Below are 18,996 nucleotides of genomic sequence, written 5' to 3'. Positions count from 1 at the left end.
TCCACTTGACGTTGCAACTTTTCCCGGGTTAGTGAACTCAGGTGAGTTTAAAGGACTTAAAAGGCTGTGTCTTCAAACCACAAAAACCTGGGAGCTTCATTTGAGAATTCAGATTTCCCTCTCCCTACAAGAGGCTTTTCCTGCTGCCTGCCCTAAACTAGAAAAGCAGCATAAACACCCACTTTTTGACTTGCATTAGGGGACCAACCAGGTCAACAAGTTAAGTAGTTAAAAAACAGGTATTTTTTGAAGGTCGGGTTAATTCCCCTCATACAGTGTATCAGCTGGCCACACTAGCAGATGTGCTTGAAAAGATAGATTGGTATACCATTATGTTTGAGGGATGAAAAAGCAGAGAAGCACTGAGGAAAAGCAGCGTCCTGCCACTTCATAAATATCAAATTGAATAAAATCACCCTGTTTTTAGACGGACCGGACTCTGGACCTACATCCTTCAATCACACCTGGTGTGGATTCCACCCCAAAGCACTCGCTTTCCTAGGTGCTCCCCACCGCAGGCAGCAGCGGGGTCAAATGCTTGGTGACCTTGCTGCCCTCCGGCTTCTTCCCCAGTCATGCCACTCGCTCTGCCTGCAGCAGGGCTCAAAGGACGCCCTGTCCCCGTCCACGCAGGCGCCCTGCGGCAGGTGACGGGCCGCAGGTATCATTTGTCAGGAAGTGTTTGCAGTTCGCTCGCCCAGTATATGGCCGTCACCTGACAGGAGACAGGGCTGCGGGCTGCAATCACCTGGAGCCTCTGCAACAGGCTGAGTCTTGCACCAGGTGACTCCAGGAGATGCAAATATTTAACAGGTCCCATTGTTTCCCGTAAGGGATGCTGTCATGCACGGTGATTGTGTCAGGCACCGAACAAATACGAAAGCAACTTTCTTCCCATTTTGCACGAAAGAATCCACACCGCAGGGACACCAGCCTGCGCGAGGCTCCCCTCTCCTCCTACCACCTCGCCTTCCCTGCCTTCTGGCTTTTAATTTCAGCTGCTTCTGTGCGTGGGGCCATAGTGTGTTGTGTGATGGAGACGCCCTTTGGACGCCTTGGCCCCTCAGCACCAGGTGGTGACCACGGGGCCTGGTGTAGCCCCCACAGGTGCCCCCTCAGCACCCCCGGTACCCCCTCAGCACCATGCCTGTGGCTTCCCCACGCCATGAGCAGCGTTTTCGGGGCAGGGGGAGCGCAGCCACGCACCCCACCGAGGTGGCTTCCCCCCTCCCCTGCGCGCCCTCACGCCAAGGGTGAGGAGCTGGACGTGGCGCGGGGGGACACGGCTCAGTGTGTGATTGTGGCAGCGGGGGGGCGTTGGGCTGGGCTGATTTTGGTGTTTTTATTCACAACTTTATTGATAAAACCGATTTTTAACGCGCAGCCACCCTCAGCGCAGAGGCGCTTTCTCCCCGCTCCACAGAGCCCTCACGGCGGGGCGGCAGCGGGGCGCGCACCGCGCATGCGCGCCCAGGCCGGCGAAGCGCAGGCGCCTGGCGCCGGCAGCGAGCTCCCCTCAGTGAGGGGGTGGAGGGGGAGGAGGCAGGAGGTGCCGCTCCGCCCGCCGCCCCGCCTCCCCCCCCGCTCCCGCTCCTAGCCCCATTCCCGGTCCCCAGCCCCCGTCCCCGCCCGGTCCCCGTCCCCCCAGCCCCCCTTCCCCGCTCCCCAGCCGGGACATGGGCGGCTGAGCCCCGAGGGGCGGCGTCCCTGAGGACGGGAGTGGGGTGGGGGGGGGGGGGTGCGGCTCCCTGCCGGCCTCGCCCCCTTCCCGGCCCGGCCCCGCCGCCGGCGGGGGCAGCGGGGAGGAGAGGCGGGGGCCGGCTCTCGGCGGGGCCGGGCCGGGCCGGGCCGAGGGGATATTGGCTCCGGCTACCCCGGCAGGTAGCGGAGGAAGGAGGAAGCGGACTGACGGACGGGCGGACAGACAGACAGACAACAGGCGGCCGGCGTGTGGGTAACTTTCTACCTCCCCCCCTCACCCCCCACAGTTTGGCTTTATCCCCCCCCCCCCACAGCGCGCCTCTCCTCGCTCTTAATTTAATTAATTCATTTATTTCACTCCTGCTGTGCGTGTGGCTGTTTAATTTAATTTAATTTAATTTAATTTAATTTTTTTTTTTTTGCCTCTTCCTGCCCCCCCCCCCCCCCCCCCCCTTCCCGGGGGACCTGCCCCACTCCCGGGCCACCCGGGCGGCTCCGGAGCCTCCTCAGGGTGTCAGCGCTGCCCTCTGGCTCTTGCCTCCCTCCTTCCCTTCCCTCCTTGCCTCCACCTGTGTGGATCTTACAGCCGAAGGGCTGCCCTGGCCCTGCTGACACATTTCCCCGTCCCAGGCAGCCAGCCGTGCTCCGCCAGCCGAAAGCTGAAGCCCTCCTCCTCCTCCTCCTTTCCCTTCCTCCCCCCCTTGTATTTATTTTCTGTCACAATTTCTCCTAAATGCACGAAAACCGCCGCTACAGGCGGTAAAACCTCGTGCAAGGTGTGCGATTAATTACCTCGAAGTTCGCGCTGTGCCTCGGTGGCTCGCAGGAGCCACGCTGCTCCTCGACACCTCTGGAGCACAGATCGGGCTCCTCAGCGCTCACAACTCTCACTGCACTTTCAGAACTATCTTTTTTTTTTTTTTTTTTTTTTGTTTCCCCTTTTCTTCCCTTTCTGGTGACTCAAAAGCAGCTTCTCCGAAACTTCCCCGACGTCGCTCAGCGCCGCTGGAGTGCAAGCCTTCGGAAAGGGAGGCAGGTTGACGAGGGCGCTTGCGGTGTGGAGGCTGGTTAGTCAGGAAGAAAATGGTGCTGGGAGCTACATGTGCCTTCTCAGGGAGATTCGTTCCAAAATACGAGTAACTTTGATGTGACCAGTGTCTTTTTTTCTTTTCTCTTTTGCTGTGAAACTAGTTTTTGTTTGGAAATCTCAAAAGGAAGTTAAGGACGCTGGCGCTGAAGCAACAATGTCCTCCTTTCCAATGTGCAAAATATATTTATGAGTAACTTGTAATTTTTCTCATTTAATCCGTTTTAGAATACAACACTTCTGGTTTCCCCTAGGCTGTGAAATCGCCAGCTAATCTTAAAGTCTGGTCCCTATAGTCTCCATAGTATCTTTCAATTAGTAAGACGGATTTCTTTTCCGCGCTTTTTTTTTTTTTAATTTAATTATTTTTATGTGGCAATCGGTATTTCTGCTGAGAGAGGATGGATACAGCCTTACGCAGTGTGTGTGGTGCTCTGGAATACTGACGCTAGAGATGACTTACGGCTGGTGACATGTGGTTGTGTTTTGAGTAGAAATAGTTCATGGAAACAAACGCAGCTCCTGAGTTGTACAGAGGTAACGTTGCAAAGCAGCACTAAGGTGCAACAGTAAACCTGCTTGCCAGTGAATAAGGCAAAGACAAGGCACCTGGTAAAGGGTGAATCAATGGGGTGTTTTTTAAGAAATTTTCTTCAGGGGATCTCTTTGGGTGTTTCAGGCATGATGCGGGTTTTTGGTGATAACTGCAAGTTCAAGTCTGCTGTGATTTCTGGGATACTGCCCCTGGTGCTTCAGGAAGGGCTGCGTTTTTGGGGTGGTTTGGGGGATGTAAGAGGGGTTGTTAGGAGATGCTAAGTACTTTCTGAGAATTGGACTTGATTGCAGGATGTCCAGGCTGTTAGATGGATAAAGATACGCGCTGTTGAGAGGCATGGTGAAGTTAAATTGCCTTACATACCATGAATAATTGAAAGTAAAAACAGGTTAAAAGTTGTCATAATTCAGCTTGTATTTTTGTTGTTAAATGCTCTTCAAAATAAGAAGAGCAATAAAGTGAAATTACACTTCATTGGAGCCTTTGTGGAAATAATGTACACGGGTTAATTTGTTTCTGCGGGACACAGAGCCTGCCTTGGATCCAAAGCCTGCTGCGTTTAGTGAGAGTGAGAATACATTAAGTTAATAAAAGAGGAAACGTTTTAGGTTTGGATCAGGAGGCTTCTGTAGAAGGCTTGTAAAAATTTCACTGTTCTGTGGCAAAGCATTCAACTCTAATATTACTGGTTTTGGGGGAAAATGGGATTCAAGTTGAACTGATTAAGTTGAAGAAAATCATGAGTGGTACGAACTGTGATTTTATGTTGGCTGTTGAAGATGGGCCTTGTGTGTATGCGTACATGCTGTAAGAGGGAATAGCGACTTTCTTGCGGGCTGGTAAGGGGGAAAAAAACGAGAAACAACAGTAAACACAGCAGCTGAACATCCATTTGCAACCCAAATTCAGCCCCTCCACAGACGTGAGGAAATCTTCAGGTTTAGGAAGGATTCTGGGTTCTGCAGGGTGACACTCAGCCTCACAGAGGCACACTCCTGTCATTAGACCTAGGTTTCTGTCTCACAAGTCTTCGGGGTTTTTTATTACATATATGTGATAGCATTTATTTCTCCTGTGTTTCCCTACATATAATTGCTTCGTTGATGCCTGTTTCTAACCCACGTTGAGTTACATGCCTAGGAAAAACACCCGGCGTGTCCCTGGTAGGAATGAAAGCATCCCTCCTCCTGAGGTTGATGTTCCCTCAACAAACCGGCTTGCTAATAACGCCTGATATAATTGGAAATGTGAATCATCTGACATCAGAAACAAGAAAACAGCAAAACACAAATCACTCCCCTGATTTTCTTACCGGTTGTCAAGCGCTGATTTGTGCGATTTGGTCGATGGTCAAGAAAGCTCATCTGCTTGGGCCCCCCGTGGGGGGAGGCCAGCAGCGAGGCGTGCAGGGTCCTGCCGAGGAGCATTTATTGAGTCTCCTGCTGCACAGATGCTCTGCTAGCTGAATCACCTCTCGAGGTATTAAGCGATGAGCGCAAGTGTGTTTGGATTGACTTGCTTTCAGAGGATATCCTGATTAAATGCAGCGCGGTGTCAGAACGTGAGGGTGGGAGCTCTCCTGCCATGAAAGGACGCCTACAGCTGTTTTAGGGCGCAGCCTGTGACTCTGCTCTGTCGCAGAGTGCCACTTTTGCTTTCAGTTTTCCTGGTCTTGGCTGTCGTGTATCGTTTGTATTTTTAATTTTGTTACGTGTTGCGTAAGCTCTGTGTGTTTGAGGGACTTTTTTTTTTTTTTATAGCTGCAGATGGAAATAGGGCTTGTCTTTCCAGGTGTGCGGATGCTCCTTTTACATGTTTTCCACCCCGTGCTGCGAAGTGGGTAGGTGAAGAGCAGGGAGTGCTTCGACTGCTCTGCAGGCAGCACCCTGTCCTGCTCTTGCTGCTGCTCTGCTGAAGTTGTTCAGGCTCAGCAGGCTCACCAGGAGCGCGGCCCCATCCCCAGCGCTGCGTTTCTGCCCTCCCTCACCCTGACGGTGCTGCTGGTGGGGAATGGCACGACGGCTCCTCTGGCTGCAGCCTTAAATCAGCACAAACCGGCCAGGAAACCGCACCCTAAATTTCCGGTGAAAGCTGATGAAATGAGCGCTCGTGTGATTCAATAATCTAGCCATTATCTCTGCAATTAACTTTCTTAATCATACCGTGCTACAAATAATTCAGCTCGATGCCATTATTCATTAAACGACGCGGTGTGTTACGGTGGCACGTCAAGCTCAGGAGAAGACGTACCCTTTCTGAGCAGCGGGGGGGTTGAACTAACGCTTTCTTGCTTGCACTCTGCTCAAACGATCGTGCAAGCATTTGGCCGGTGGTCCCACGTGGATCACGCTGTGTAAACAAAACATGGCCAGCTCTTCGGAGCTGCGTTGCCTCCCTCGTGGCAGGGAGGGTGATCGGTCAGGCAGAAATCAAATCTGGACTCGTCTTCCGGACTGGGACCAGAGAGGAGGCAGGGGTCACCCTTTCCTTATCGTCAGGTGGCATGGTGCCTGCGTGCGTGGTCGTGCTGCAGCAGGAGGTGCGATAACTTCCCCCTGCAATGAAGACAGGCCCCTGCAGACCTGTTCGGGGTACCTTGCAGAGGTCTGGTCAAGACTCTCGCTCCAGCTCGGAGCCTTGCTTTTTAGGTAACTCCCAGGCTTGCTAAAAATGTCTGTGGCCTTTTCCGTGGAGGATTCAAAGCACATTTATACACTTATCAAGAGAGACATTTTTCCTCCTTTTGAGCACGTGGACTAAGCTTCATCTCATCATGAGACAACAGATCCCCGTATGCCTTCGAGCCTTTTAGCCAGAACGTTTTATACGCTGCAAGCATCTAGAATATTGTTTGCCAGTCAGCATGAAATGCGTGTTGCCACAGAGACCCAAAGACCACTGCAAATTAAACGAACCTCGTATCTTGAGTACTCTCCTGGCTTGTAATATTGCCAGGTGACTTAGTTTAATTTGCAAATTACACATAATCCTTCTGGGTTTTGTGAGGTCTTATTTTCCTGCCTAGCATTGCTTGCCTAGATGAGGATTTTCTTTCCAGTTCCATTTCTCCGGGACTTTTGGTTGTTCGTTTCCTCATTTTACTATCCACCACAGTGCATTTGTTTTCTGATTCTTTTCGTCACATGCTTCTAGTTTCTCTTTCTGGCTTCATGTCTGCAGACAAGCTATTTGTTCAGATCTTGTGTTACCAGAGGAATAACTCCAACTTCACACCTCTTCTTTCCCCTCTCGTTTCAGTCGTGCTTTTTCCTAAAGCGCTGCCAATCTGGAATCTGTGATTTTTTTTTTGTTGTTGCCGTTGCTTGTTTTGTTTTGTTTTTAAGTTGCTCATTGCGCAGTATAATGCACTGGATGTGGTGGAAAGTGTTGTGTGAAACTTCCTGCGCAGAAACCTCTCGGTCTCAAAAGTTCACGACCCGTTACCTTTCCATATGGCCTCTGGGTGCTAGCAGTCTTGTTTCCGTGTAATGAAACTTGGTAGATGTGCACAAAAAGTGCTTGCTTCTGAAACTGGTCAGTTTCAGAAAATTCGGAAGAGTACAAAGCGCAGACATCCTTCATTTCTCGAGGCTTTTTTCCTTCCGTTTTAAAATGTTTTTCCTCCTTGCTGTTTTTCCTCTGGGCAACCAGGCAGCTATAGGGAAGGGGTATCAAAGTGTAACTAAAGGTGTACATGGCAAAAATACATCGGCTGTACAGTCCTGTAGGTCAGTTTTAACACTACTTCAGCTCGTGCCCTGAAGGAAAGATCAGTGCGTGTAGGCATCACTTCCTGATAGACAAAATAAGCTATATGCAGTTCTTGATTTTTTTTTTTTAATGTTCCTTTTTTTTTTTTTTTCCAGTTGAAAACCAGCAGCTCTCTGTTGCTTCAGAAACTGAGTTGTCTTAACTATCATTAGTCTGTAAGTGTTAAATAGACTGGTTAATGAAATCTGTTCATATATAACTTGCTTTTCTTTTTTGTATGTGTGTATAGCCCTGCTTTATCCAGTAACACATTTTCCAATTTATTGAAAGAGCCTTCGTTTGTACAATAGTTCTTCCAGCCTGCCCACTAAAAACCTAATGAAGTGAAATTAAGTACCTTATCAATGCAAAGGTAGCTTGACAGTAACTCCTCATTGCTAATTCTTATCTGCAGAATCCCATAAAATATTTTCTGCAAGGAAATTGGATGGCTAATGGCATTTTTTTGGCTTTCACTATCATGTAAGACGTCTCAAGTGTTTGTGTGCATTTGTGTGTGTAAATATGGTGAGTGCTGTAGAATCACCAAGGAACAAGACCGTGATTCCTTAGGAATTACTGTTTTTTGTGAACTTTACTTCACATGGGTCTTATCTGTGTTTTTTTTGTTTTTTGTTTTGGTATGAAACAGGTATTTTCAGTGCACACCTGTGGCAAGTGTAGCTTGGCGTGCTGTGAACAATGCTGTCTTGGAGGAACTCTAGTTGCTGTTTTGCTACCTTAAAAAATAGGGAGAGGGACTCATAACATGTTGGAAGAAAAAAAAAAAAGTCCAAGAGTTCTCAAAATATGCAATCCAAAGCTGCCTGGAATAACGAGTGTTAATAACTTGGTGTTTAACCAGAGCATTCTGATTTAAGTCTGTAGACCACCTAAAGATGGTAATTCATTTAATTACCAGTATTTTATAAAGCACCTGGAATGTTAACAGGATCCGTGGATTTAAATATTTATAAAATTCAGGAATAGATTTTCTTCTCAGGATGAGGTTTCTACCGTAGTTGTTGTGTGTTTGTCAGCAAAAGAGCAGGGTTAAAATGTCAAACACAAAACCAACCAAACCCAAAAGCTGCTTAACAGTAAGATAACTGCAATGTTATAGCTGAATCACTTCACATTATACTTTGATCAGGGAAAACGCTTTTGCTAACACCCTTGTGTGTTCTGTTCAGAGTCTGAAGAAACGAGGACTGTTGCAGAACGTGGCATTGTGAGGGAAAGCCGAAAGGAAAGCCACGTTGCCTGTGAACGGTGATGTGTAAGGGAGGGGATGAGAGGAGAAGAGCTTGCCCCTACGTACTGAAAACGTGCCAGCATTCATTGAAACAAAAGATACAGGCATATGGCTGGGAAGAATGTACACAAAAATAAGGGTATATTAACTCTGTGCTCTCTCCTCAGTCTCTAGATAGTCTGAGATGATTACTTGTATTTAATTAGCATGTTAATACCAAAGCTTTATTCTAAGAGTGATTGTCCTATTACTAATTGTCCCAACAGGTGAAGCAGAGTTGGGCTGAGGAGTACAGGCCAGTGCATGAGAAAGTGTCACGCAGTGAGAAATGATGAGGAAGTGGGGAGGAAACAAGGCACAGACCAGACAGAAAGGACAAGAACTGCAGGTATCATAGGTGTGACTGTGTTTTTCTTGCATACAACACTACTCGCCTAGAAAATCTTGAGCAATAACTGAAAAATCATCTTGTGGATAGCAGTCTTTTACTCCATTGTTAATCCTGATGCAAATCTTTCATCTATTAGGACAAGAACTTACAAAATACTTAATGTATGTGATGTACATCATGCAGACTTTATTACTTTCCAACCACTTGATTTCAAGTGTGCAACTCTTAAAGCTTTTAGGTCCTAAAATTATGTGATTGTTTGAGAATATGAATTTTTCATTAAAAAATAATTTAAAATCATTCAGATTTCATGAAAAAAATGTGTTTTCTTGTGGAGAGAAGTTTAAAATGTGAATCCAATTAAACATTGAAAAGACAAACAATACAAAATATGTATCTTTAGAGTGCAGCAGTTGAGAGTAGGATTTTTTTTTTTTTTTCTTGGATGCTTTTTAAGGCACTAAGGTATGTAGTCACAAAAAGTAATTTCATGCTTTTAAATTGAGTGATCACTTCAAGGACAAATCTTTTTGGTAGCTTCACATGAAATAATAGTGGATGTTAGCTGCATTGGAAGGGAATTATTTTTTTCCCCAAATATGTCTTTCCTCAGCTAAGTTATGTATGTTATTTAGTTTTGTAGAACAGGAGTAGGAACAAAAGTGGATGTCTTGCATCCTACAAGGTAAAACTGCTGATAAATGCTGCATCCTGGAATCCCCTTCTTGCATTTTTTTTTCTGTTTTCAGGAGGAACTAGGTTTAAAAATGAATTGTAAAAAGAGTGTGCTTTATATAGAAATTTTGTAGAAGCTTTTTCTGGTTGTTTTTTTGTGATCCTGCCAGTAGTGTTTTCCTTTTTCTCCATACTGCGTGTTGTTAGACTAATTCCTTTGCAAAAGAAAAAAAAAAATCCACAGCTCATGCTTTATGACCATGTTTTTCTTTTTCCACTTTAGCCTATTTGCCATTATCTTTGCAATAGTTTGCTCTCTTAACATCTTCCATTTTCTCTCTTCAGTGTTTTCATACAGGTTTGTAACAGATCTTATAGCAGTTGATTTAAAGGTTGGAATCATATTCTATCTTATATCATATATTCTTATATTCTATTCTGTACACCTGTTCCCTCTTTTATTGTCGAATCACGGAATGGTTTGGGTTGGAAAGGACCTTAAAGATCATCTAGTTCCAACCCCCTGCCATGGGAACAGAGCACATCCTATTTTTGCTCATGTGATACTCGAAGTCATAAGCCTCACATTTTGTTTTGTTTGGTGTATTTCCTTCTGAATTTTAACCTTTAATAATAATATAAACTGGATTGTCAAGTAATGACACTTCTGTACTTCGGAATTCCATGTCAAGGTTTTTTTTCTAACCAGGCTGAAAACAGCTTACTGGTGACTTAAGTAGGTTACTGGAGTTTTACCTCATGTAAACATCTTACGACTTGTACATAATAAAGTGCAGCAAAACTATACATGATGTGACATTACACAGATATATTTGTGACTGAAAATTCTGAAGCGTAAGGCAAGTGACTTTATTACTGTACAGGATTTCATTCTACGCCGTGTTTGTGTATGGATGTGCCCGCAATTGCTTATGTAGAATTAGGATGAAAATTTTAGTACAGATTGTGTTGTGTTCTCTTTGTTTTTTGAGAAAGAAATATGTTTGAAAGGAGCATACTGAAGTAATTTTCTCTTGAAATAGAAAGCCTGTGTTACCTTGTCAGGAAAAGCTTAATTTTCATCTTTGCATATTTAAATGTTAAGCTAAGTAGGAGGCATAGATGTTTATCTTTATTGCTAGTAAAGATTGTATTTAAACCATCAGAAAACAACATTACTGAAAATTACAAGCTGGTGATAGTGCCACAAAGAAGAGATGATGTGGTGTTTTTTTTTTTTTTGACACACAGCAGGTGCTCTGCTTCTGTGTTGTGATGCCTGTTTGGTCCCTGCGGCATCCAAAGCTGTGTACAGATTCTTGTTCTTCTGGATGAGTTCAAAGCCATCATACCATGTGAATATACTCCATACTTTAAAAATAAAAACGCGTCTTCTAGATTCTTTTAAAAACTTATCTCACTAATTTTACAGCTCTTTATAATTACATGTTCAAGGTTGCCCTTGCTGATAGTTTATTTTACTGCTTTGCTCTCCTTGATCCATTGCAAGTGCCTCAAGCAGTCTGAACATTATGCTTAAGAGGAAAGAACCTAGAGGAGAATATTATTTCCCTAGATTCTTGCACTGCAGTATACCGTAAGTGAAAGGTTTGTGACCTTATAGCATCCTGACTTGTGGAGTCTGGTCATGAAGTCTGTTTGGAACTTAATTTAATTATCCTATTGCCCATTGTAACAAATCTGTATCTTACTTTAAAATCTGAAGCAGTCAGTCTTTAGTGGGGCAGCAGTCTGTACATCCAGATGCAGATTTAGTGTTCCTGAAGACTCTTTTCTCTTTATTTCTGAAGGAAACATGGTCATAAAAGTCTGTGGAGCATCACATTACTGTTCTGTTCAGGTGAACAGTAGTAAACTGTTACACTGATACCTACATCTGACTCACGCCAAGTTCTTCTGGGAACTCCTGTAATAAAGTAGGTTGTAAGGCATTTCTACACCATGTCCTCATTCAGGTGTGGACTACTTTCTGGCTGACACGGCAGAAGGCTGTGCTGCCATTCAGCGAGACCTGGACAGGCGGGAGAGACGGGCAGGAAGAAAACAAATGAGGTTTAACAAGAGCAAGTGTGGAGTCCTGCACCTGGGAAGGAACAACAGCATGTATCAGTACAGGCTAGGGGACGACATGCTGGAGAGGAGCTCTGAGGAGAAGGACCTGGGGGTCCTGGTGGATGACAGGTTGGCCATGAGCCAGCACTGAGATCCTTGTGGCCAAGAGGGCCAATGGGATCCTGGCGTGCATGAAAAGGAGTGTGGCCAGCAGGTCAGGAGAGGTGATCCTCCCCCTCTACTCTGCCCTGCTCAGGCCTCACCTGGAGTGCTGTGTCCAGTTCTGGGCTCCCTGGTACAAGAAAGACAGGAAAGAAAAGACTGTGGAGGGCCACACAGCTGATAAGGGGCCTGGAGCATCTTCCCTGTGAGGAAAGGCTGAGAGACCTGGGGCTGTTCAGCCTGGAGAAAAGAAGACTGAGAGGGATTTCCTCAGTGTATATAAATATCTGACGTGTGGGAGACAGGGATTTGGCCAACCTCTTTTCAGTGGTTTGTGGGGACAGGACAAGGGGCAATGGCCACAAGATGGAGCCCAGGCAGTTCCGCACCAGCATGCCAAAGAACCTCTTCACGGGGAGGGTGACGGAGCACTGGGACAGGCTGCCCAGGGAGGCTGTGGAGTCTCCTTCTCTGGAGATATTTGAGGCCCATCTGGACGCCTACCTGGGCAGCCTGCTCTAAGGAACCTGCTTTGGCAGGGGGGTTGGACCTGATGATCTTTCGAGGTCCCTTCCAACCCCTTAAATTCTGTGATTCCATGATGTTTAAATGGTGTGATATATAACTTTTCTCTTTTTCCGCTCTTGCATTTGTGCAAGCTTGGTGGGCCTTACATTTTAGTATGCTTATTTCACAGACTCTAGAATCATTGGTATTAGTGATGCTTGTTTAGCAGTTCTCCTACTGTACAACCCAGTTACCTTATTGTTTTGATGGAGTGACAGGTGTGTTCTTGTCTTTATGTGGGAAGGCAGCTCAAGAAATTTGAGATGTTCACTCTGAAATGAATGTTGTTCAGTTTTAAGTGTGAGTAGGCTATACTAGTGCACTGGGAAAGGCAAAAGCTTGAACTTGGAAGATGTAAGTTGTTCTGAGCTTCAGATTAATCATTTTCAAATGGACATACTCCATTATAATTGCTCATAAATTACTCTTAAAATGGAAATGAAGTGCACAACATTTATTTTATCATATAAATTAAATCTGTCAGGGAGCAGAGAGGAAACTTGTATAAAAAACTGATCTGCAGATCACTTCATTACCTTCATTACGTTAATAGTTTTGGGACTCCTTCAATTTGATTGGGTGTTGAGTTGTTTGGACCCTCTTCTGCTTCTGATGTGTTTTCTTACATCCCCAATACCAGCTAATAATGATTTTTAAAAGAGTCATGAATCACTTCCTGAGACTGTGCAATGCTGCTCTCTGTAGAGTTCAGAAAATAGTAAGTAGTATTTCTTTGCTTGCCTTCAGGTCAGTAACACTGGTAGAGCACTACACTGAATTCTGCCCACTCTGCTAGGAGCAAATTGATATGTTGGTATGTTGAAAGTTGATATGCTCCTAGTTTACTTTGCATTTCACAGTATTTAAACAATCCTTTTACAGCAGTTCAGGAATCAGCAGGAAACAGCCAAGCATGTCATACTATTGAAGGCCACAAAAAGTAAAATGAAAATTAAGCTTGACTGCCTTCTCGCACTAGGTGTGAGAGGACTGGAAAGGGGAGGTCGTGGTAATAACATGTTAATCCAGTCGTGGTGTGGTGTAGGTTTTGTCATGTCTGTGCCACAAGTCGTGGAATAAAAGGCAAATTATTATTTCTCTTACAGAAGTGGAAACAAATGAAATGGTTCTGTAGAATAACCTACTGTTTTCCTGCTCCCACACTTACACAACTTTGCAGACCTTAACGGGTAGTGAATTCTGTGTTTGCATCATAATATAAAGCACAGGTATATCCTGTGTTGTATTTCCAGCTTTAGCACACCTTGAAAACGTAAGTTTCTGTTTAAACTGTCAGGTAACCTTGTCCAGGAGCACTGGGGATTATGAAATTCTTGTGTTAGTAGTCTAATGTAGAGCTCTCTTAATTTGAGCTCAAAATAACATGGTAAATCTATTTTACTTGATATTTTGACTTACTTGGGAAGCTATACAGTTCTCTGAAAACCTCTGACTCTTTTCATGTGCATTAATGTTTGAGCTCGGGACAGAGTCCCCTGGGTTGTTGTGTGGGATATCCTTTCTGTGGGGAGGACAGTGTGAGTTTTCTTTCCTGGAGATGCTTCCTGGGCCTTCAGTCTGACAAATTCTCATTTTTGTACATAAGTAATCAATTATTTTTTTTAATTGTCATATTGGGCACTTTGACAGAGCATTCGTGCCTTTAGAATGCTAAAAAGAATTCAGTTTATAAGAGTTCTGCTTGAGGGCAGTAATCATCGATAGTTTATAATCATTGAAAATCGGCAGTGCTTGTAAAAAAAAAAAAAAAAAAAAAAAGGTTTTCTTTCCCATAAAAAACTCCGTTGTATGTTGAAATTCTGCAAAAAGCCTTCACAATTCATCCTCAAGTAGTCTCATGTCACTGGAGTGCTTGTGAGCTTTCAGTGCAGGAGTACTGCAAGAATTTTTATGTGAGAATTATAAAATGCATTAAGTTTGAAGCGTAACCACCTCAAGTGTAGTTCAAAGGAAACAGGGCTGTCCTGTGGTGGCCTGCTATTGTAGTGATGTGCATAGGAGCTAAAGATGATTAAAAACTACTCTTTTTTAAAGCAGTTGTGATTTTCCTTATGCAGATTTCTTGCAGTTTCAGTGCCTGTGCTGCATAGTTTCTCCTGCTCACGTGTCTGCGAGCCGCAGTTACCGTATGACTGGGCCTACGGAGCTGACATCACTTGAGTAATTAGGGTGATGTTGGATGCCCTCGGTTTGAACTTCCTTATGTTGCCTCACAGTTGTTAGGGATAGGACTTTTGTTAGATAAAGCACCATCTAGTGCGGAGGGGCGGGGGAGCTTCATCGTTAAAAACAGCCAAGCTAAACTTGCATAAACTTGCATTGGAGTATTTGCCCAGTGACCCACTGCGACAGTCAGTGAGTAACAGCTTGCAGATGTCTACCAGCCACAAAAGGTTAAAAAGGATTAAAATCTGGAGGATGCTCTCCCCCTGTAAATGTTACCCACCCCACACCGAAGGGAAGGGGTACAGAGAGGTGCAGGGAGGACCTCTGGGGACACCTGACATCAGACCTCCCCGGCTGGAACCAGCAACACTCAGCATCCTGCTCCTGACACCCGCTGCTCCTTTCAGCGGGGATGATGAGCTACAGAGAAATGCTGTTGTGTAACTTTGCAGCGTTCCTCACATTAATCAGCACTCTTTCACAGAGGGAATAAAAAGTTATATTCCTCCACGTGAACCGTATTATTGCCTACTAATTAATGCTGGTGTTTGGTCTGTCCTGACATAACCTGTGCCATTAATAAAGAAGAAAAAAAAAAAAAGCTGGTGTCAGAAGTGGGATTTCTGTGAGAAGAGGACTGTACAGCAGTAGTGCTGTAGGAACACCCACGGTGCTGAGGCTGCCCACAGCTGCCAGGTTAGTTCTCCCAGTGTCGTCTGGTGGAGCCAGGGATGTGAGCGGTGCTCAGAGGCAGGGGTATGGCAGGGAGTGCACCGAGTACACCCGCCTGAGCTGTGCTACTCGTGTGTAACAACACCAGCAGCTATTCAGCGTGATGGTGCCAGTACCAGCTGTATCTTCACACTGCCTTCCCTGTGGGGTGGGTGGCGTTTCAATAGTGCACATGAAATAGCAGTAACGTTTTTGAAACACATTATAACCATAAAAAAATAATTTTTTTCCCTTCCTTGGTGTGTTTTCATATTGAGCAACTGTGAGGATACAACTAATCTTCCTGAGACTGTTTGGGCTGTTCTTGGGACTGTCTACTGTGATTCCTGGGGGGGGGTGATTAGGAGCCTGGGGGTTGTTGTTACTTAAGTAGCAGTTTGAAGAAATGGGAGTCAAGGTTGTCTGAACAGTATATCTTAACTACTCCTCTCTTAACATTAACGTAAGGAGGTTGTTCCATGCTGCAGGTGCTGCCAGACTGGGAGGAGGGCTGAAAAGTCACAAAAAAACCACTAGTGATAGCAGAAACTGAAACCGTGTTACTCTTAAAGAGTGATCCCACTGCCCTGGGCAGCCTGTCCCAGTGCCCGACCCCCTCTGGGTGCAGACCCTGTCCCTAACCCCCAGCCTGACCCTCCCCTGTCCCAGCTCCATGCCGTCCCCTCGGGTCCTGTTGCTGTCCCCAGAGAGCAGAGCTCAGCGCCTGCCCCTCTGCTCCCCTCCTGAGGGAGCTGCAGGCCGCCATCAGGCCTCCCCTCGGCCTCCTCCAGGCTGAACACACCAAGGGGCCTCAGCCGCTCCTCATAAATCTCTTCCAGACCTTTCACCACCTTTATAGCTCTCCTTAGGAAGCTCTCTAATAGTTTTTTGTCCTTCCTGGATTGTAGGAATGTGAGGCTGCACCAGAGCAGAGCAGGACAGTCTCTTTCCTCGCCCAGCTGGCAGTGCTGTTCCTGAGGCACCTCAGGGTCTGGTTCGCCCTGTTGGCCCCCAGGGCACACTGTGGAGTCAGGCTAAACTTGCCGTCAACCACAGAACTTCCATATCCCTTTCCACAGATATGTTACAGGTCACAGACTCATATCATAGAAGTATTGAATGCCTCGGGTTAGAAGGGTTAAATATCACCCAGCTCCAACCCCCCTGCTGTGGGCACGGATGCCACCCACTTGATCAGGCTGCAAGCCTGGCCTTGAGCACTTCCAGGGATGGGGCATCCACAGCTTCTCTGGACAGCTTTTCTAGGACTTCACCACCCTCGTGAGTGAAGGATTTCCTCCTAACATCTAATCTAAATCTCCCCTCTTTTGGTTTAAAACAATTCGTCCTTGTGCTGTCGTTATATGCCTAAGCAAAGAGTTGCTCTCCGTCATTTCTATAAGCCCCCTTTAAGTACTGAAAAGCCGCAGTGCAGTCACCCTGCAGCCTCCTCGGGGGAGCAGAACGTCCCCAGCTCTCTGTTTTTCCTTGTAGGAGAGATGTTAGCTCTCGTAATTGATGTTACCTCCATCAGTGCCAACTGCAACACTGATGAGATTGTCAAACCAACAGGAATTCAATCTGTCCCTTAAACGATCTTATCCCTTGACTTTATACATCTGTGCTATTTATTTGAAGCCGTTTGCCCTTAGCAGCCTTACCTGGCTGGTGTGAAAACCCGACAGGGGCAGGAGATAAACCATAGACTGTAACAGTCTGAATGAGGTAACAACATCCCTGAGTGCTGCTGAATTTGTGTACTAGCACTACGACATGAGCTTAAAGCAATAAATAAATAAATACTGCCTGGCGTGTAGCCATTGATACAACTAATGTGTTTTTATTAATTTCTATGGCCACTGAGTGTAAACTGCAGGTCCTTATCCCTGGATGGGGCACAACGCATCTGTAGCTACCTGCCACGAGGATGGAGGCATAGTTGCAGTGTCTGAAATGTGCTATATCCACCAGCCGGGGTCGAGTCAGTCCAGTGGGTGTTTAAAGGACATATGGGGAGAGAGGCAGGAATAGTCCTTGGATTCTGGACCTAAGCTACTGTGGACATGAGGAAAACTGTATCCCAACAGGAAAAGAAGCATGAGTGCCCTTTGCACTGGTTAAAGTGTTGACGGGTTGGAGTCCCACCCAGCAGGCGATAGAAGCGTATGGAGGTGAAGGATAATCAAATGAGGATGTGGAAGTCAAAGCCACAAGACAAGCGACTGGTATGATATTACTGAGGAAATGGCACAGGTGAAGCATCTGTATTGATGCTTGGGTGGTTGCTGATGCCCTCTGGGGCTGTTTCACTTGAGACTGCTCACCGTGTAGCCCCGAGTATGTGTAGAATACGCAGCTGAAGTGTGTCCTCACGAGGCACTGTTGGGAGTCCAAACGCTCATGCCTTGTTCTACCTCCTCGTTTACCCCATTGTCATACCATTCTTGGGAGTACTTACAATATGAGTTATTGTTGCTCTAGTCCTGTATGTAAAATTCTGGAGACTGTTGCAGGTGATGTCATTTACGATACAAGTAAGCAACCTCACACTGCATATTGTCAGAATAATAAGAGTTACTAAGGTGTCAAGCAGGGGTGAAAGTGAAACATGTCTTGGTCTACTGAGCTGGTGCCACCCAAGTAGCTACGGTGATCTTGGAGGCCTGTAAGTATGACCTTCGTTGTGTTGCTGTGTAGTTGTTAGGGAAGTCCATAAGTTTGGATAAAACAGGCAGGTATTAAAGAAAAAAAAAAAAAGTAAAATAAATGTTTAGAATTGGTAGAAATAGCAGAACCAAAATGATAACAACAATATATGGCAAGCAACTACACTGCACAGACAGACAGCAGCTCAGAGTTGTCCACCAACTGGTAAAGAACAATAAGAACAATCTATAAGATGCCATTTGCCTCTTAAATGTCTCACCTACCTCAGCCTGGAAGGGAGAGGCAGACGTGTGCCCGCAGGGATACCTGGCATTGGAGGACCTCCAGGGAGACCTGGGGTCAAGCTCATGTGTCTGTAGCTTGCACACTCGTCTCTGCACCTTATGACTTCTGACATCCACTGCTCCTTTCAGCAAGGAAGGGCTAAGTGAGGAATAAAGCACTTTTCTGTGACTTTGTAATGTTCTTTGCATTAATAATCACTCTTTCACAGAGGGGTAAAAAGACAAATTCTTGACACGAGTCCAGTTATTGTATACTAAATAATGTGTTTAGTCTGTCCTGGTCTAAATCATGGCGTCACAGAACTTTGAAGTGCATGTTTTATGAAGCTACAATTGTTACCAGTTTGCTCGCAGCTCTTGTTATCATCTGCATTTTTTAAGGTTTCATTCTTGATAAACATTTTGAAGACTGTGTTAGTGTTCTGAGGAGGGATAAGTATGTTTTTCCCATATATCATTGCTGTGAAAAACAATTTGGCATTTGTTAAAATGATCATGTACAATTATTGCAGGCTTGAAATTGCATTTTATGAAAATAATGAGAAATATACAAGCATTACTGCAAACAGACAAAACACGGTCTATAAACATGTGTGTATCTTTGTATCCTATAGTCCCAAAATCCCATTCACAAGGTCAAAAACAATTAGTAATGCTTCAGGAATGTCTGTCCTAAAAATGCAAAGGTTTGTTACCTGGAGCTTTGTTAGAAGATTTTTGCAGCCTTTATCTGTAGGCTGACTGCCGTAAGTTTGGGGAAAGAAGTCTCGAAGTCAGTGAATACTGCTGTTGGCAGGAGTTATTTGATTACTAGTACTAGTTTCTCCTTAAGAAGAAGTTTTTATTTTAGAAGTTTTATTGACGTTCTAAATGGGCTAATTTAAAATGTCTAACTTAATTGATGATTAGAGTTTTTTATGCCAAGATTCC

The 18,996-nt window shown here is 45.3% G+C and overlaps 1 protein-coding gene across 14 annotated transcripts in view; it reads left to right on the top strand.

Annotated features, from left to right (window-relative positions):
* Window positions 1-1,615: 1,615 nt before the first annotated feature.
* The window catches only part of PTBP3 (polypyrimidine tract binding protein 3), a 70,950-nt gene continuing 53,569 nt past the window's right edge, over window positions 1,616-18,996 (top strand). The window contains exons 1-5 of one of the 14 annotated variants that reach the window (XM_084504508.1): window positions 1,616-1,950; window positions 7,211-7,270; window positions 7,747-7,996; window positions 8,288-8,472; window positions 8,616-8,737. In XM_084504508.1, the coding sequence (XP_084360634.1) occupies window positions 8,678-8,737 (60 nt within the window). In that variant the 5' untranslated portion in view covers window positions 1,616-1,950; window positions 7,211-7,270; window positions 7,747-7,996; window positions 8,288-8,472; window positions 8,616-8,677. Of the gene's footprint in view, window positions 1,955-7,210; window positions 7,271-7,746; window positions 7,997-8,287; window positions 8,489-8,615; window positions 8,749-18,996 lie in introns of all 14 variants that reach the window. The other 13 variants (XM_084504502.1, XM_084504507.1, XM_084504501.1 and 10 more) reach the window with 13 other exon arrangements.

The sequence above is a fragment of the Aythya ferina genome, assembly GCF_964211825.1.
Source record: "Aythya ferina genome assembly, chromosome: Z".
Taxonomy (NCBI): Eukaryota; Metazoa; Chordata; class Aves; order Anseriformes; family Anatidae; genus Aythya; species Aythya ferina.
The sequence above is the reverse complement of the archived record's forward strand: the minus strand, read 5'-3'. Positions and strand labels throughout refer to the sequence as shown.